Here is a 14841-nt window from a genome sequence, read left to right on the forward strand (position 1 = left end):
GCTGTGGATGGTCATGGAGGACCCCAATTATCCTCTGATGACACTGAGCATTCGTGGGTGACCTTTGATGGCCTAATTGGCATGGGCATCTCAAGATGGCCCAGGGTGATACTGTGGCCATAAGTGACGTAGATGATTTTGACAGTTTTATGTAGACAGAGTGGCCCCATATAACCCTGGGTTATGTTCTCTTGGATGACCCAGAGTAGCCCCCACATGACCCTAGATGAGCCTGAGTGGCTGTGATGGCAATGGATGGTCCCCACTTGCCCTGTGTGGCTGTGGGTGACCTTGATATGCCTAGGTGGCTCTGGATGATCTAGAGTGGCCCCAGATGCTGGGTGTCCTTAGCTAGCCCTAAGGGTCCCTGCAGGTACCAGGGTGGTCTCATACCCTGGGTGGCCCTTAGAGACACCCTGATGTCTCTGGCTAGAGGAGAGGGCCCTTCCCTAAAGTCACAGCCTGAGGCCTGGCCAGCCCCTCCATGAGCCTCCCTGTGTGTCACCTGGCACTGTGGAGGCCAGAGCCCTGCCAGCTCGAGGGGTGCCAGGGCCACTGCTGACGGCCCTATGTCGCCCGCCAGGCGTGGGCTTCACGGTCATCCTCATCTCGCTCTACGTGGGCTTCTTCTACAACGTCATCATCGCCTGGGCGCTGCACTACCTCTTCTCCTCCTTCTCCGCGGAGCTGCCCTGGGTGCACTGCAACAACTCCTGGAACAGCCCCAACTGCTCCGACGCCCGCACCGCCAATGCCAGCGCCAGCCTGGGCCCCAACGACACGTTCGGGACCACGCCCGCCGCCGAGTACTTTGAGTAAGTGGAAGTTCCACTCCTACAGGCCTGCAGAGTGGCCGGGTGGCAGGGCTGGCCCCCAGGGCAGCCCCGAGGGCACCCAAACCCTGCCCTGCTGCTCCCAAGGTGTGGAGGGGATCCTCTGTCCTGTCTGGAGCTGCCATTGACCTGCTTCTCCACTTCCTGGAGAATCCCACAGGGGTCCGGCAGCTCAGCAGCTCTGGTAGAAGAGCCCCTCACTATCCATCCCGCTTCCCCGTGGGGAAGGAGCCTCCCGGGTGCTGAGGGGAAGTGCACTCGGCCTGTGTTCTGGCCGCCACTCTCTGCACGTTGGGTCGGCCACGCTGGTGCGTGCAGGCTCCACTCTCTCCAGCAGAGGGGCTCCTGGGCAGTGCAGCCTGGCCCTTGGGGTCATCACGGGGGTGTGCACTAGCTGCAGCCCACTTTCGTGAGCTTTTCTCTTCTTACAAACACAACTTTATTGCCTTCACTGGGTTCCTCCCCTGTCTAGAGGCCCCTTCCTCTGCTGCCCCAGCCCACCCCGTGCCCTGCAGGCTCCCCCTGGCCTTCTGTCTCCTCCTGCCATCCGCTTGCCAGGCCTGACCCTCTGCAGGCCATCTTCAGGCCAGCCCCTCTCCTGGAATCTGTTTTTCTCTGAGTCCTTCGATCCTGCACCCACTCCTTCGTCCCCTTCTCCATCACCAGGTGGCCTTGCCTGGAAGGGCTGTGACCTCTGCATAGGTCCACCCCTCCCCTGGACCCTCTGGAACCAGATGTGTGTGTGCATGAGAAAGCTCGCTGTGGGGAGCCACACTGGGCCACTGGTGGTCCTTCCCCGACCCTGTTTCCAGCAAGAGTTTTACCCTGGGCTGTGGTTGCACAGGATCTGCAGGACAGCTGGGTGGCCCTGGAGGATGCAGGGGGGCATGAGGCCTGGGTACAGTGACAGGTGCCGAGCCAGCACCCGTCCCAAGTTTCAGGTGGACGCCAGTGTACTTTGGAGTACATGGGAAGGTTGCAGAGATGTCACCTCTCTGTCACCTCTCGGAAGGTGTGGGGTGTCTGTTCATCTGCGTGATTTTCAGATTAGAAGGTCAGGCAGAGAATTGAGTGATTTGTGATGAATGGAGAAAGGAATGTGCATGTTTCAGAAATCAGACTATCGGAGACAGATGGAGAGGCGATGGAGCTCTGTGCTCCAGGAAGGTCTGGCCACTGTCATTGGAGGCAGCTGGGCAGAGGCAGGGAGGGGAAGCAGGAGGACCCACAGCCCTGAGTGCTGAGGAGCCTCTCCTGGCACCGAGGTGCCCGCTGTGCCTCCCAAACGCTCCCAGGCTTCACTCCCCTGAAGCCTCAGGCCCAGCGACCTCCGTGCACAGGTCTGCAGGGGTCTGGAGTTCAGACCCCCTTTATAATGAGCTCACCGTGAAGGAGAAGCAGGCTCCTACAGGCTCCGTGTCAGGAGCCTAGGTCACACTGTACGGCAAAGAAAGGCCACGGTGGTGACAGTGATGAGTGTGCGTCCTGCAGGTGGGCACCCACCCGTAGCAGTCAGCCTCCCTGCACTGTGTGAATTGCGCCTCTCCATGGATCTGAGGACTGAGGGTCAGTTAGCGCGGCAAGCAAGAAGCCTGAGCCCGGAAAGTGTGGCCTGCGTGGCTCCAGGCGTTTTTGAATGCCCCTCACTGCCATGGACACTTGCTAAGTCTGCCTTCACCCACTTTCTAACACAGAGTAGAAAGCCCTGAATTTAGAGCTATGAGTTTTCCTCTAAGGGACCAGTTTAGCTACATCTTACAAAGTTGGAGATGTATTTTCATTTCCATTCAAGGGAAGGTATTTCTTAATCTCACTTATGATTTCGACTTTGACTAGTGGAATATTCTTAGAAGTTGATTGTTTAACTTTGAAGTATTTGGAGGTTTCCTAGATGTTTCTATTATCAATTTCTAATTTAATTTCATTTTGACAAAAATGACATAATTATAAAAGTTTAATCTTTTAAAATTTACTGAGGCTTGTTCACGGCCTGCTGTGTGGTGCATCTGGGGAATGCTCTGTATGTACTCTCTATTCTGGTAGCTTGGTGGAAGATGCATCTAAAAAGAATGGGTTTTTAAACGCACGGTGGCCCGGCCATGCTGGTGCACGTCTAATCCCAGCACCCCAGGAGGCTGAGGCAGGAGGATCACTAGTTTAAGGTCACCTCAGCAACTTAGTGGTGTTTGGATCCTACAGAGCGAGGGTCCCAGAGGCTGGGTGTTCAAGGCCAGCCAGGCAACACAGTAAGACCCATCTCAAAAGAAAGAGCATGCTTTATGCTGTCGGGGGCGTCAAGGGAACGGTCCGCTGGTTGGTGTCCTCGGTGCTGCTCAGTCGCTGTGTCTGCAGGGAGTTGCTGTCCCCTGCTGGCCAGGTCCTGGGAAGGGTGCCGGCACCCCCTGCAGTGGTGGGCTTGCCTTTCCTCTTCATGCTCTCTTGGCTGCACTGCGTCCGGAGGCCCCGGGATGAAGGCAGGTGTGTGCGTGAGTGTCGGCCTTTGGTTTGACCCCCTGGCCATCATGCTTGCCCTTTGGGTCACCTCCTCCTGAAGCTGCTTTTCTGGCATGAATATGGCCACCCCGCCATTAGGAGTGGTGGCCACGTCGTGACCTGTTCCCGCTCTGGCATTTGACCTGTGTGTCCTTCACTCAGAGTGGGCTTCTGGTACACAGCATAGTCTCTTCCCGCTCGTGTCCAGTGTGACAGTCTGCCTGTGATTGTCATCTGTATGGTGGGGTTGAAGTCTCTCTCTTGCTATTTTTTCAGTTGGTGTCACCTCTCCTCTGGGGTTAATCAGCTCTGAGGCTTCCCCTCATCCGCACTGCGGGTGACCAGGCTCCAGCCCCTCGTGCCTCGTGGCCAGGTGACGTTCACGTCGCGTGGCTCCACGGCTCCGGACAGCCCCGCAGCCTGCTCCCTCCTCCCAGTCTGTGTGGCCATGTCAAGGTCCTCTCCACACTGTGCTGCCGACTGTCCTGGCTGGGATGTGCTCTAATGGCGGCCCGGAGATCCGTCCCACCCTCCCGCCTGCCAGCACCTGGCCTCGTCTTTGTGGGGAGGCTCCTTCTGGCCCACTGCCCCCCACGTGAGGCACCCCCATGAGCACGGTGCCAGTGACTCGCTGGCCTCCTGAGCGTGCTCTCCCTTCTCGGGGGCTCCCAGGTTGCAACTGCACATGAATCCAGTGCTTTCCCGTTTACGCGCAGGTCTGTGGCGCACTGAGCGCGTTCACACAGTGGGAGACCATCGCCACCTCTCATCTCCACTGTGTTCGGCTTCCCAAACCTGAATTCTGTCCCCACTAAACTCAATTGGAGTCCCCCCAGGCCTGGCCCCCACATTACAGGTACCAGCTGATGACTCCGATGACCCCGGGGCGTCCCGCCCGTGGACCATGGGGGTCTTTTGCTCTGACCCACTCCTCTTAGGGTACACCTTCAGGGTCCACCCAGTGCCAGGGCTTGACTTCATTTTCAGCCCAGCTGGCTCTTGGTCTTGATGACATCCTGCAGCTGCCTGGACCCCTGGGCAGCTGGGGCTTTCCGGCTGCTGCGGACCCATGGGAATGTGGGTGCACGTGGAGTGTGAACCCTGCTTTCCTTCCCTTTGAGTGTGTGCCCAGACGCAATGCCAGCTCCCCGGGACAGCCTGAGCTTGACCTCGCAGCGCTGCCCTCACACCCCGGCAGTGCCCATGGTTCCCAGCTTCTCCATGCTGGACCACACCTCTTTTCTGCCTGTTTCTTGGCTCAGATGACCTCCATCCATGTGGGCAGTGCAGCTTCTCATAGTCTGGGTTTGCGCGTCCCTAGTGACTGGTGCATTCAGTGTCTGTCCACGTGCCGGTTGGCAGTGGTGTACCTGCGGGGAGGAGCGCCAGCCGGAGCCCACCCTAGCATGGAGGGCTGTGCCGTGCTGTTGGTCCTGGGAGTCCTTCCTTCTGGCTGCCACTCTGTTGCTCAGCGGGGAGTTGGGCGCGTCTTCCCCCTTCCACAGTCCCTGCTCCCTCGCTGATGGACTCCTCGGACGTACAGACGTCTTGACACCTGATGACGTCAGACTTGTCTAGGTTTCACGTGTGTCTAGGAATCCGCTGTCGAACCCCAGGCCGAGCCGACGTCCCCGTCTCCTCCCCGGAGAGTGCAGTGTCTGTGCCGACTCAGTCTTTTCCCACGGTGGACGTGGACCTCACTGGTCTCATCCTGGTTTCAGTTCACATTTCTTGTTCCTGTCCCTCCTTTCCTACAGATTCCTGCAGGTTGTCACCAGGACTTAGTGTCCAGGACTGGAGCCTGGCTCCACCCCACCCCCTCTCCTTGTTACCTTACACTCTGCCCTTTGGGGACAGGAGCCACGTGGGGACCCTGATGGAGCCCAGAGCAGAGTCATCCCAAGTCCGCCCCTGAGGAGCCTCCTTGAAGCAGCCGGGCAGTGGGAGGGGTCAGGAGCCTGTTATTGCTCAGAGCTGCTCGGCCTTCAGGAAGCCTGGGGCCATCTCGGGCACCAGCCTCCCTCTGGTTCCTGGGGTTCCCTCCCCACAGACCCAGGGAACCCGTTCCCTCCCCACTCCAGACAGCAGGGTGCCATGGGCAGGCGGTGAGGGCCGGGTGTCCAGAAGCCTTGGGGACGGGCTGGTGGGCTGGACCTTCCAGAGCAGGCTTTCTGGTTGGTCAGATCCCGTGCCTGGTCGGGTTCCCAGCCTCTCCCTGCGTGTGACTGCTGTGTCCCTGCTGAGCAGGGAGGGCAGGTCTCTGGCCAGCTGTCCAGGTCGGGGTGTGGTGGCTGCCCTCTGAGCCCCTGTGCCCCTCCAGGCGTGGCGTGCTGCATCTCCACGAGAGCCGTGGCATCGACGACCTGGGCCCTCCGCGGTGGCAGCTCACAGCCTGCCTGGTCCTGGTCATTGTCCTGCTCTACTTCAGCCTGTGGAAGGGGGTGAAGACCTCGGGGAAGGTGAGTGCTGGGCCCCGCCACCAGGTGTGGACACAGGATGGTGGTCAGGTCAGGGTGGATGCACAGCCATGGTCGGGACACATGCCATAGCTGAGCCAGCATGGACAAGTGTCTGTCCATGGGCAGAAGTGGACATGTGGCCCTGTGGGGTTGAGGAGATACTTGCTGTGTTTGGGGAAGGACACGGAGAGGGAATCACCCACAGCAGGTGGTTTCCAGAGTGAAGACAAGCACAGGGGGCGCTGGCGCGCACTCTCTCTCTCTCTCTCTCTCTCTCTCTCTCCTATGAAAGTGCTGTGGAGGGACGTGGGTACCCAGAGCAGTTTTAACACAGTGGTCACTGCACTTGTGGTAGGCACACTCAGCCCTCCGGGACAGCAGTCCTCTCACTCCCAAGCAAGGTCAGCTGGCGTGCCCCTCACCCATCGGGAGCCCAGCCACTCCTGCCCACTGCAAGAGGCCTGGAACACACACAGGACAGAGGCAAGCTGCGGTCCACTCAATGAGCTTCCCTGGGCTGCATTTGTGTGACGCGCAGGACACCAGGCGGCCCTCAGAGGCCACCTCCTAGCACTCACCACTTAGGTGACCCTGTGCTGCTCTCCTGCCAGCACCTGATGTACCAGGGCCCCCTCCCAGTGGCCTGGGCAGTCCAGTGTCACCTGCTCTCTGCAGGTTGTGTGGATCACAGCCACCATGCCTTACGTGGTCCTCACTGCCCTGCTCCTGCGCGGTATCACCCTCCCTGGGGCCCTGGACGGCATCAGAGCCTACCTGAGCGTGGACTTCTACCGGCTCTGCGAGGCATCTGTGAGTAACCCCCGGTGGACCCCAGACCTCAAGGGCTGGCAGGGCCCAGGCCATGAGCACCTACGTTCTGGCCCGGGAGTCCCACAGGCACTGGGCAGGAACTTCTCTGTCCAGCAGGTGCAGGCCGGCTGGCACCTGCACTGTCAGGCCAGGTGAGGGGCCTGTGCAGAGCAGGGAGCCTGAGCAGGTGCAGGGGGAGGACCCTGGGGGGCAGTCCTCTGCTGGCTGCTGCCAGGCACCACACCCCAGGGCTGCCCCGCTCTCCTCCCCTTTGCCACCTGCTGCCAGAGGGTGCCCTGGAGTTCTAGAAAACACCGTGCGGCTCAGCCGGCTGCTGCGGTTCCCCGTCCACCAACCCGCAGCGCTGCCTGCGCCGGGGTCTCCTGGGCCTGAGCACAATAAGAGGGTGACCTCAATCTGGTCCCGGGGGAAACCAGATCTAGTCAGCCGCACAGAGGGAGAGAGCCTGTGGGTTGAAGCATGTGGATGGAGCGGCCTCAGAGAGGCCAGGTCTGGCCAGGCCCTGCGGGGTGGGTCCCCGAGGGAGGGAGAAGGGACAGTGCTGTTTGGGCAAAGAGGAATGCAGTGGCCAGTGGCAGGGGCTCCTGGGCACGGGTGGTGGAGAGAGCAGCTCTGTGGGGATGTCAGGTTCAGGTGGACAAGGCGGGATGGCGGGGCGGAGGCCATCCAGGGGTGCTGTCACTGTGGGAAGGGGCAGCAGCAGGGGACGGCGGGGGCAGGAGGCCTCCGCAGGTGTGGCCCTAGGCAGGTAAGGCCAGGAGTCAGTTCCAGGTGCACAGGGAAGCAGAAAGACCAAAGCTGCCGCAGAAACAGGAGGAGGAGAGGAGAGCTCCTCTGCCAGGGGCAGGAGGCGGTGAGGCAAGCCCAGCTGAAGGTGGAGGCCAGGCCTGAGGACAGTGGACGCCTGGGGCAGTGGTGGCCTCAGGGCACAGGAGACCTGAGAGCTGCAGAGGCCTGAGGGCAGTGGACAGGAGCACCCTGGGGGCTGGGGCGTGGAGGAGCCGGCAAAGGGGACTGTGGTGTGGACCAGGCCAGGCGAGATGCAGCCGTCAGCAGCAGGGCAGAGGGCACGGTGGGCAGCACGGCAGGGTGGGCCAGCAAGGGGGGGTGGGCAGTAGGGCAGGGTGGCCAGCAAGGGAGGGTGGGCAGTAGGGCAGGGTGGGCAGCAAGGGAGGGTGGGCAGTAGGGCAGGGTGGGCAGAGTGGAGGGTGGGCACAGGGCAGGGTGGGCAGCAGGGCAGGGTGGGCAGCAGGGCAGGGTGGGCAGAGTGGAGGGTGGGTAACAGGGCAGGGTGGGCCAGCAGGGCAGGGTGGGCACAGGGCAGGGTGGGCACAGGGCAGGGTGGACAGCAGGGCAGGGTGGGCACAGGGCAGGGTGGGCAGAGTGGAGGGTGGGTAACGGCAGGGTGGGCCAGCAGGGCAGGGTGGGCAGCAGTGCAGGGTGGGCAGAGTGGAGGGTGGGCAGAGTGGAGGGTGGGAAGCAGGGCAGGGTGGGCACAGGGCAGGGTGGGCACAGGGCAGGGTGGACAGCAGGGCAGGGTGGGCACAGGGCAGGGTGGGCAGAGTGGAGGGTGGGTAACGGCAGGGTGGGCCAGCAGGGCAGGGTGGGCAGCAGTGCAGGGTGGGCAGAGTGGAGGGTGGGCAGAGTGGAGGGTGGGTAACAGGGCAGGGTGGGCACAGGGCAGGGTGGGAGCAGGGCAGGGTGGCCAGCAGGGCAGGGTGGGCAGAGTGGAGGGTGGGCAGAGTGGAGGGTGGGTAACAGGGCAGGGTGGGAGCAGGGCAGGGTGGGAGCAGGGCAGGGTGGGCAGCCGGGCAGGGGATGCCTGCGGGAGGTATGTTCCAGAATCCAGGGCAAAGCAGGGGCCACCTAGAGCACAGGGCTTCAGCAGGGGCAGGCAGCCTGCAAGAGGGCAGCCGGTGCACGTGTGGGAGGCACTCCGCAGAGGAGAGCGGGGCCCAGACGTGAGGGCGTGGAAACCAGGGGACAGAAGGAACAGGTGGGCAGTCGGACGGTGGCTGGAGGCTGGGCAGGAGGCCGACGTGGGTAGGAGACTGAGGCAGGCGGTGGACGATGGCTGCGCAGATGGGTGGGCACGCAGCGGGGAAGAGGCCGGGGAGGGCAGGACTGAGGGCCCGGGCCCGGTGCTGGCCCAGGCTGGGGTGACATCAGTTGGGCAAGGGCCAAGGGCTATGCAGGAGGCAGGACTCGTCAGTGCTGCCCCCGCTGCCCACAGCCACCTGAGCAGGGGTGGCATGATCACTGGCACGGGGGCCACAGGACAGCAGAGCAGGGACCCCCTTGCCCGCTGCCCACCTGACCATGCTGGGCCACCTCTTCAGCCCTGACGGTCAGCTGGCCAGCTGCCCTCTAACACAGGTCCCCAATGTGGTGGCCCTGGGGATCTTGACATTCTGTCCAAAGGACGGAGGCACCTGGTGCCCTGCAGCCCGAGGCTCCGGCCTCCTCTGCGTCCAGCTCGCCTCCCCCAAACAGGGGAGCCGCCTGGGACACTGGAGGCCTCCAGCCCTCCCTCCCACCCCACAACCCGAGGGAGCTCCTGCTGTCATTCCTTGGATTCAGCCCCAGACGCCTCAGGTAGCGGCCTCTGCCCAAACCCTCGGGGCTTCTCCTCAGCCTCCCACGGGCTGTGCAGGAGTCGGGCAGGCCTGGGCTCTGATGGCCTTTGCAGGCCCTGACGTGAACAGTCATGTACCACAGGCAGCTCCTGACCTGCATACTTTCCTTTCACATTCAGGAAGTGGGCCAGCCACCTGCTGGACACCAACATCTGGCCTCAGGTGGCCCCCAGCTCCTGGGCACCACTCATGCTGGCTGCACTGCTGGGTTTGGGGTGCTGGGAAAGACACAAAGCACGAGTTAGCAGGTCAGGGGGACCATGCCGAGCGGCGGGGCCACGCGGAGTGTCGGGGGCCACGCGGAGCGTCGGCTCACTGGTGCTTTAACACGCAAAGCAGCTTCAGTGGGAAGGGACCAGATGCCCCTGGTCGTGTGGAACAGCTGTGTGGACGCTCCAAGGGGATCTCAGACATAGGCAGACCACGCAGACCTGCCCCCTTTCTCTCAGGCCAGTGGTGCAGGAGGGTCACTCCCTTGGTGGCATTTGCCACCGCCAAGCACTCTGCTAATGCCATTTGCTTCCTACAGGGTGGGAGGAGGGAGGCTCGCTGCTCCTTGGGGTCCGAGGCTTTCAGCTGCAGAGGTCCCCGAGGTGGGTGGGCGAGGAACGCCCTCCTGCGTTGCCTCTAGCAGCGGTCTCACTCCTCCCGGCAGGTTTGGATAGATGCTGCCACCCAGGTGTGCTTCTCCCTGGGTGTTGGGTTCGGGGTGCTCATCGCCTTCTCCAGCTACAACAAGTTCACCAACAATTGCTACAGGTAAGTCCTGAGCTGCAGCGGCCCTGAGAGGTCTGTGAGAGCTAGTCGGCATCACTGCTGGCGGGTGGCCGGGAGAGGGACGCTGACGTGGGGAAACGAGGGTCCCTGGAAGCTCAACCCTGCTTGCACAACCTCTGACCACACAGATTTTTAAATGGAAAATAAGGTGGGCACTCAGTGAGATCTTAATTCTCACTTTGAGGAAGGTATTGAAACCCATGGGTTTGGGGTCTTGGTCCATAGGAATGCGTGCCCCCTCCTGGGGAGGACCTTCCTGGAGGGGACACAGCGGGGCAGCACAGCCAGCCCTCTGCGCAGACATGCTCTCCTCCTGCCACCTCCTCCCCAGGCCAGCGCAGCAGTCTCTGTCCCCTTGCTCAGGGTCCAACCTCACCAAGACGCCTACCCCAAGGAGCCACCTCAGTGTGCCCCTCAGGCCTGCACTGAGGGAGCCTGGACCCCAGGATGGCATGCCAGACCCTGAGGTGACTCGGCTGGTCCACCAGCTCAGGAGGGCGCGGGCCACCTGCAGCCTCATGCCAAACCCAAATCCTCCCAAAGCAAACAGAATCGAGTCTGAGTCCTGCTTCCTCCCACCCTCAGAGCCTGGTTCACTTTCTTTCACATCATGAAGATTAAATTGCGCAAAGTTCAGACTGAGTGCAGCGAAACGGCCAGTCAGACCATGCAGGAGGCCCCCAGCTAGCCCCAGCCCAGAGTCCACCCCGTGTCAACCGGGTCCAGGCACTCTGCGGGTGAAATGCACTCTTCTGCGGCAGGCTGGCCACATGGACCCAGGAGGAGAGCGCTGGCCGCCTGAGGGCCCTGGCCCCTCCTGGCTTGCCTCTGGCCCTCCAGTGAGGACCTCAGACTGGCAGCACCAGCGTCCCCATGTGTGCCTGCACACACAGCGGCCACTGGGCCACCGCTCAGGATCTGCATTTCAGTGATGTCACAGGGGTGTGCACACCTCTGGTCCTAGAAGCCCTGCTTGGCAGCCCCCTGGCAAAGGGGGCAGTCACCACCCTGGGCCAGCAGAATACAGGCTGTTTCACCCACCCTGAGGCAGGAGGTCCAGGGTGGCCACAGGTCAGGCCCTGCCGGGCTGCAGAAGGGCTGCCGAGCTCATCTGGAGAAGCAGCCCCTCCAGAGCTCCTGCCCCCCAGACACAGGAAATGGAGAGTAATGACTGGGAAATCACAGGGCCGCAGCTCGGCTGGCACCAGCGGCCTGTCTTGTCCTTGCAGAGACGCGATCGTCACCACCTCCATCAACTCTCTGACCAGCTTCTCCTCCGGGTTCGTCGTCTTCTCCTTCCTGGGATACATGGCACAGAAGCACAACGTGCCCATTGGGGACGTGGCCAAGGACGGTGAGCCCAGCCCCGCCCCACCTTCCCCACTCCCCAAGATGAAAAGGGACCAGGCGGGGCCTGAGCCTCCGTCCATGAGTGTCTGCCTTGAACAAGGGCGACCTAACAGTGCCCGCCCACAGCAGCCTGCTGTCAGAAGCAGCCTCAGCCCCCAGCCCTCTGCAGCCCCTCAGCCCTCTGCAGCCCCCTGCCCTCTGCAGCCCTCTGCCCCTGCATCCCCCTGCCCCCTGCAGCCCTCTGCCCCTGCATCCCCCTGCCCGCTGCAGCCCTCTGCAGCCCCCAACCCTCTGCAGCCCCCCGCCCTCTGCAGTCCCCTGCCCTCTGCAGCCCCTCAGCCCTCTGCAGCCCCCTGCCCTCTGCAGCCCTCTGCCCCTGCATCCCCCTGCCCCCTGCAGCCCTCTGCCCCTGCATCCCCCTGCCCCCTGCAGCCCTCTGCAGCCCCCTGCCCGCTGCAGCCCTCTGCAGCCCCCAACCCTCTGTAGGCCCCCGCCCTCTGCAGCCCCCCACCCTCTGCAGCCTCCAGCCCTCTGCAGCCCCCCAGCCATCTGCAGACCCCAGCCCTCTGTAGTCCCCCACCCTCTGCAGCCCTCTGCACCAGGCCAACACGGCCAACAGAGCCACAAGTCCCCAAAGCACCTCACACCTCTGTCCCTCAACACATGCTTCCTGCAGACACCCTGAGTCCTTTGGCAAGGTCTGAGGAGGACATTGTCCCTCAGGGCCTGTACCCTGATGGAGGTACCTACAGCTCCAGGGAGGGGGACTGAACTGCTGCAGTTGCATGTGACACAGGTCTAAGCAGTGCTGGCCTTGCCACAACCAAGCTGGCTTGTTCTTGATGTCAGCAATTAATCTGTTTCTGACCAAGATCCAGAGATCATGACGTACGTAGATAGGATTTAGGTCACAGAGAAATCCCCAAAGTCCCTGGCATGTGGACTCTCACTCATACAGCCTGCTTTCAGATTCCAAATGTCTTTCCACACCTGTGTCTTATAACTGAGAAAGTGGGAGGGCTGTAGCACTGTGTGTTTGAGTGGCATGGTGTCTTAGTCTGTTTTCTATTGCTGTAATGAAATACCTGAGATTGGAACTTTATAAAGCAAAGAGGTTTAGCTGGGCATGGTGGTGCATGCCTGTAATCCCAGTGGCTCGGGAGGCTGAGGTAGGAGGATCTCAAGTTCAAAGCCAGCCTCAGCAAAAGCAAGGATTTTGCTTCCTGCTGACCCTGTCTCTAAATAAAATACAAAATAGGGCTGGGGATATGACTCAATGGTTAAGTGCCCCTGTGCTCAATCCCCAGTACCCACCACCAAAACCAAGAAAAGAGGCTTGCTTAGCTCACAGAGTCCAAGAGCTGAAAGTGACATCTACTTTGCCTGTGGAGCTGGCACCAGCTCCTCTCTGGTGAGGGCCTCAGGCAGATGGCATCCATGCAGTGGAAGGGACAGGGCTGTGTGCAGATAGGCCGTGATAACCACTGCACCCAGATGGACCTGCCCCACCTCAACAGTGCCATCACCAGCTGACCTCCTCCTGGGGCCCAGAGTTGGAGGAAGGGCCACCTTGCCTGTGCCCTGAGCACTGGCCACAGCCAGCCTTGGTTACCCACTTGGTCCCCAGAGGCCACGCAGTAGGACCCTCGCTTTGCAGGTAGAATCTGGGCAGGTCCTGAGAAGGCTGCCCCCCCGCACAGCGGGTGATGCTGGCACGGGCAGGAGAGGAGCCCCGGGAGTGGCTCTGCCATTGCCTTTGCCGCCGTCACCCGTCCCCCTGCCCTTGGTGTGGCCCCAGTTCTCAGGACCCCAGGGCACAGTGCCAACTCAGGCAGAGACCACAGGTGGGCTCGCTGTCCTTGCCTTCCGCCAGGCCACAGCCTTCCCGGGTCTCAGCTGACAGGGCATCCTGAGAGCTGCAGGGCGCCCAGGTCCAGCCGTGCTTGACGGCAGATCCCGGTGACCCTGTGGGTGTGGTTCTTTAAGACAGTGAGTGCTAGTTCCTCCTGTGGACCAGACATGCAGAAGACGGGGGGTCGCAGGAGTCAGAGACTTGGGGTCGGCAGGAGACGTGAAGGTGCCCATCCACAGTGAGCTGGAACTGAGGCTGTCCGCCACATGGGGTGGGATCATCCAGGACCCTCTGGGATGGAGCTGTGTGGGGCTGTGCTGGAGGCCTGCCACTCCCCAGCCCGCTCCCCTGCCGTCCTCTCTGCTGCTGCTTCTGCGAATGTCCCCAGTGAGCCCTGCAGGGGGCCACCCTGGGGCCTTCGCAGGCACCTCCCCTGGGCCCTGCAAGGCCTCATCCTGTTGGGACAGCATGCCCCGGCTTTGCAGCTGATCTTAGGATCCTGGGTGTGCACCGTGACCAGGCCTCGGGCCCAGCAGCAGTGTTGCTTGGTCACTGCAGGCGTCCCCTGGGCTGAGTCTCTGCCTCCCGAGCCTCCAGGGCCTGCTGGGGGTGCCTGCATCTGTGTGGTCTTCCAGGGCCCCTGCTGCAGGGTGGTGGGGAGGTCAGCCACACGCTCATCCACGAGGTGCCCTCTTGGAAGTGACATCACCATGTCCGTTGGCGTTGAGTTGGCCGGAGTGAGCGTGGACAGTTGGGAAGCAGGTGTCAGCAGCATGCTTGTGACGTCCTTCTCACTTTACAGCCAGGCCACCAATAGTGTGAACATGGGTGTGCCTCTGTGTGCGCAGTGTTCATGCACGTGTTGTGGCACACGCGTGTCATGTTTGTGCATTGTCATGAGTGTCCACCTGCATGTTTGGGAGTGTGCCTGTGTGTGGGCACGTGTGCTTGTGTGTGCCTGCACTGGAAAGACCTCAGGGCTAACTGGCAGCCTCGCAGGCTGCCCACGACCCTTCCGCCCTCGCTTCTGTTCCTGCCTTAACTGCTTCCCCTGCGCCCCAAAGCCCGGGCGCACACCAATGAGTGGGGACTCGGGTGGCCATGGGGGACAAGCACAAGCCCCTAATGGGTTCTGGGTGTGCGTATTCTGGGGTCTGGGCCAGGTGTGTGCTGAGTTCACAGGACGGAGGACCCTCAAGGAGAACGGCCGGAAAACCTCCCACCCATCAGCCCCCGGGCCCCCGACAGGGCGGAGCCGGCCTTCAGGGTGGGTGAGTGAGAGAGCCAAGCCCTGCAGTGACCAGAGCGGGTTTCCGTTGCAGGGCCGGGGCTGATTTTCATCATCTACCCTGAGGCAATCGCAACACTGCCCCTGTCCTCCGCCTGGGCGGTGGTCTTCTTCGCCATGCTGCTCACCCTGGGGATCGACAGTGCCGTGAGTCCGGTGGGCCCTGGCTGCCGTGCCCAGCCCCCTGGGGCCCTCAGCACCATGCTCGGCGTGTTCCTGGGGTGATGCCCTGGCATGGCCAGGCAGAGACCCAGAGACCCATGGATGGTCCCCCGAACCTCCCTGCTCAGCACAGAGCCTACTCAAGGGACGCAGGCCCAGT

General features: G+C 62.0%; 1 protein-coding gene across 1 annotated transcript in view; it reads left to right on the forward strand.

Moving 5' to 3' along the window:
• Slc6a3 (solute carrier family 6 member 3) overlaps positions 1-14841 on the forward strand; it is a 35980-nt gene that overhangs the window by 7313 nt on the left and 13826 nt on the right. The window contains exons 3-8 of the mRNA XM_027943912.2: positions 584-815; positions 5647-5785; positions 6461-6595; positions 9908-10011; positions 11259-11383; positions 14554-14666. Coding sequence (XP_027799713.1) covers positions 584-815; positions 5647-5785; positions 6461-6595; positions 9908-10011; positions 11259-11383; positions 14554-14666 — 848 coding nt within the window. The remainder of the gene's footprint in view (positions 1-583; positions 816-5646; positions 5786-6460; positions 6596-9907; positions 10012-11258; positions 11384-14553; positions 14667-14841) is intronic.

The sequence above is a fragment of the Marmota flaviventris genome, chromosome 5 (assembly GCF_047511675.1).
Source record: "Marmota flaviventris isolate mMarFla1 chromosome 5, mMarFla1.hap1, whole genome shotgun sequence".
NCBI classification, from domain to species: Eukaryota; Metazoa; Chordata; class Mammalia; order Rodentia; family Sciuridae; genus Marmota; species Marmota flaviventris.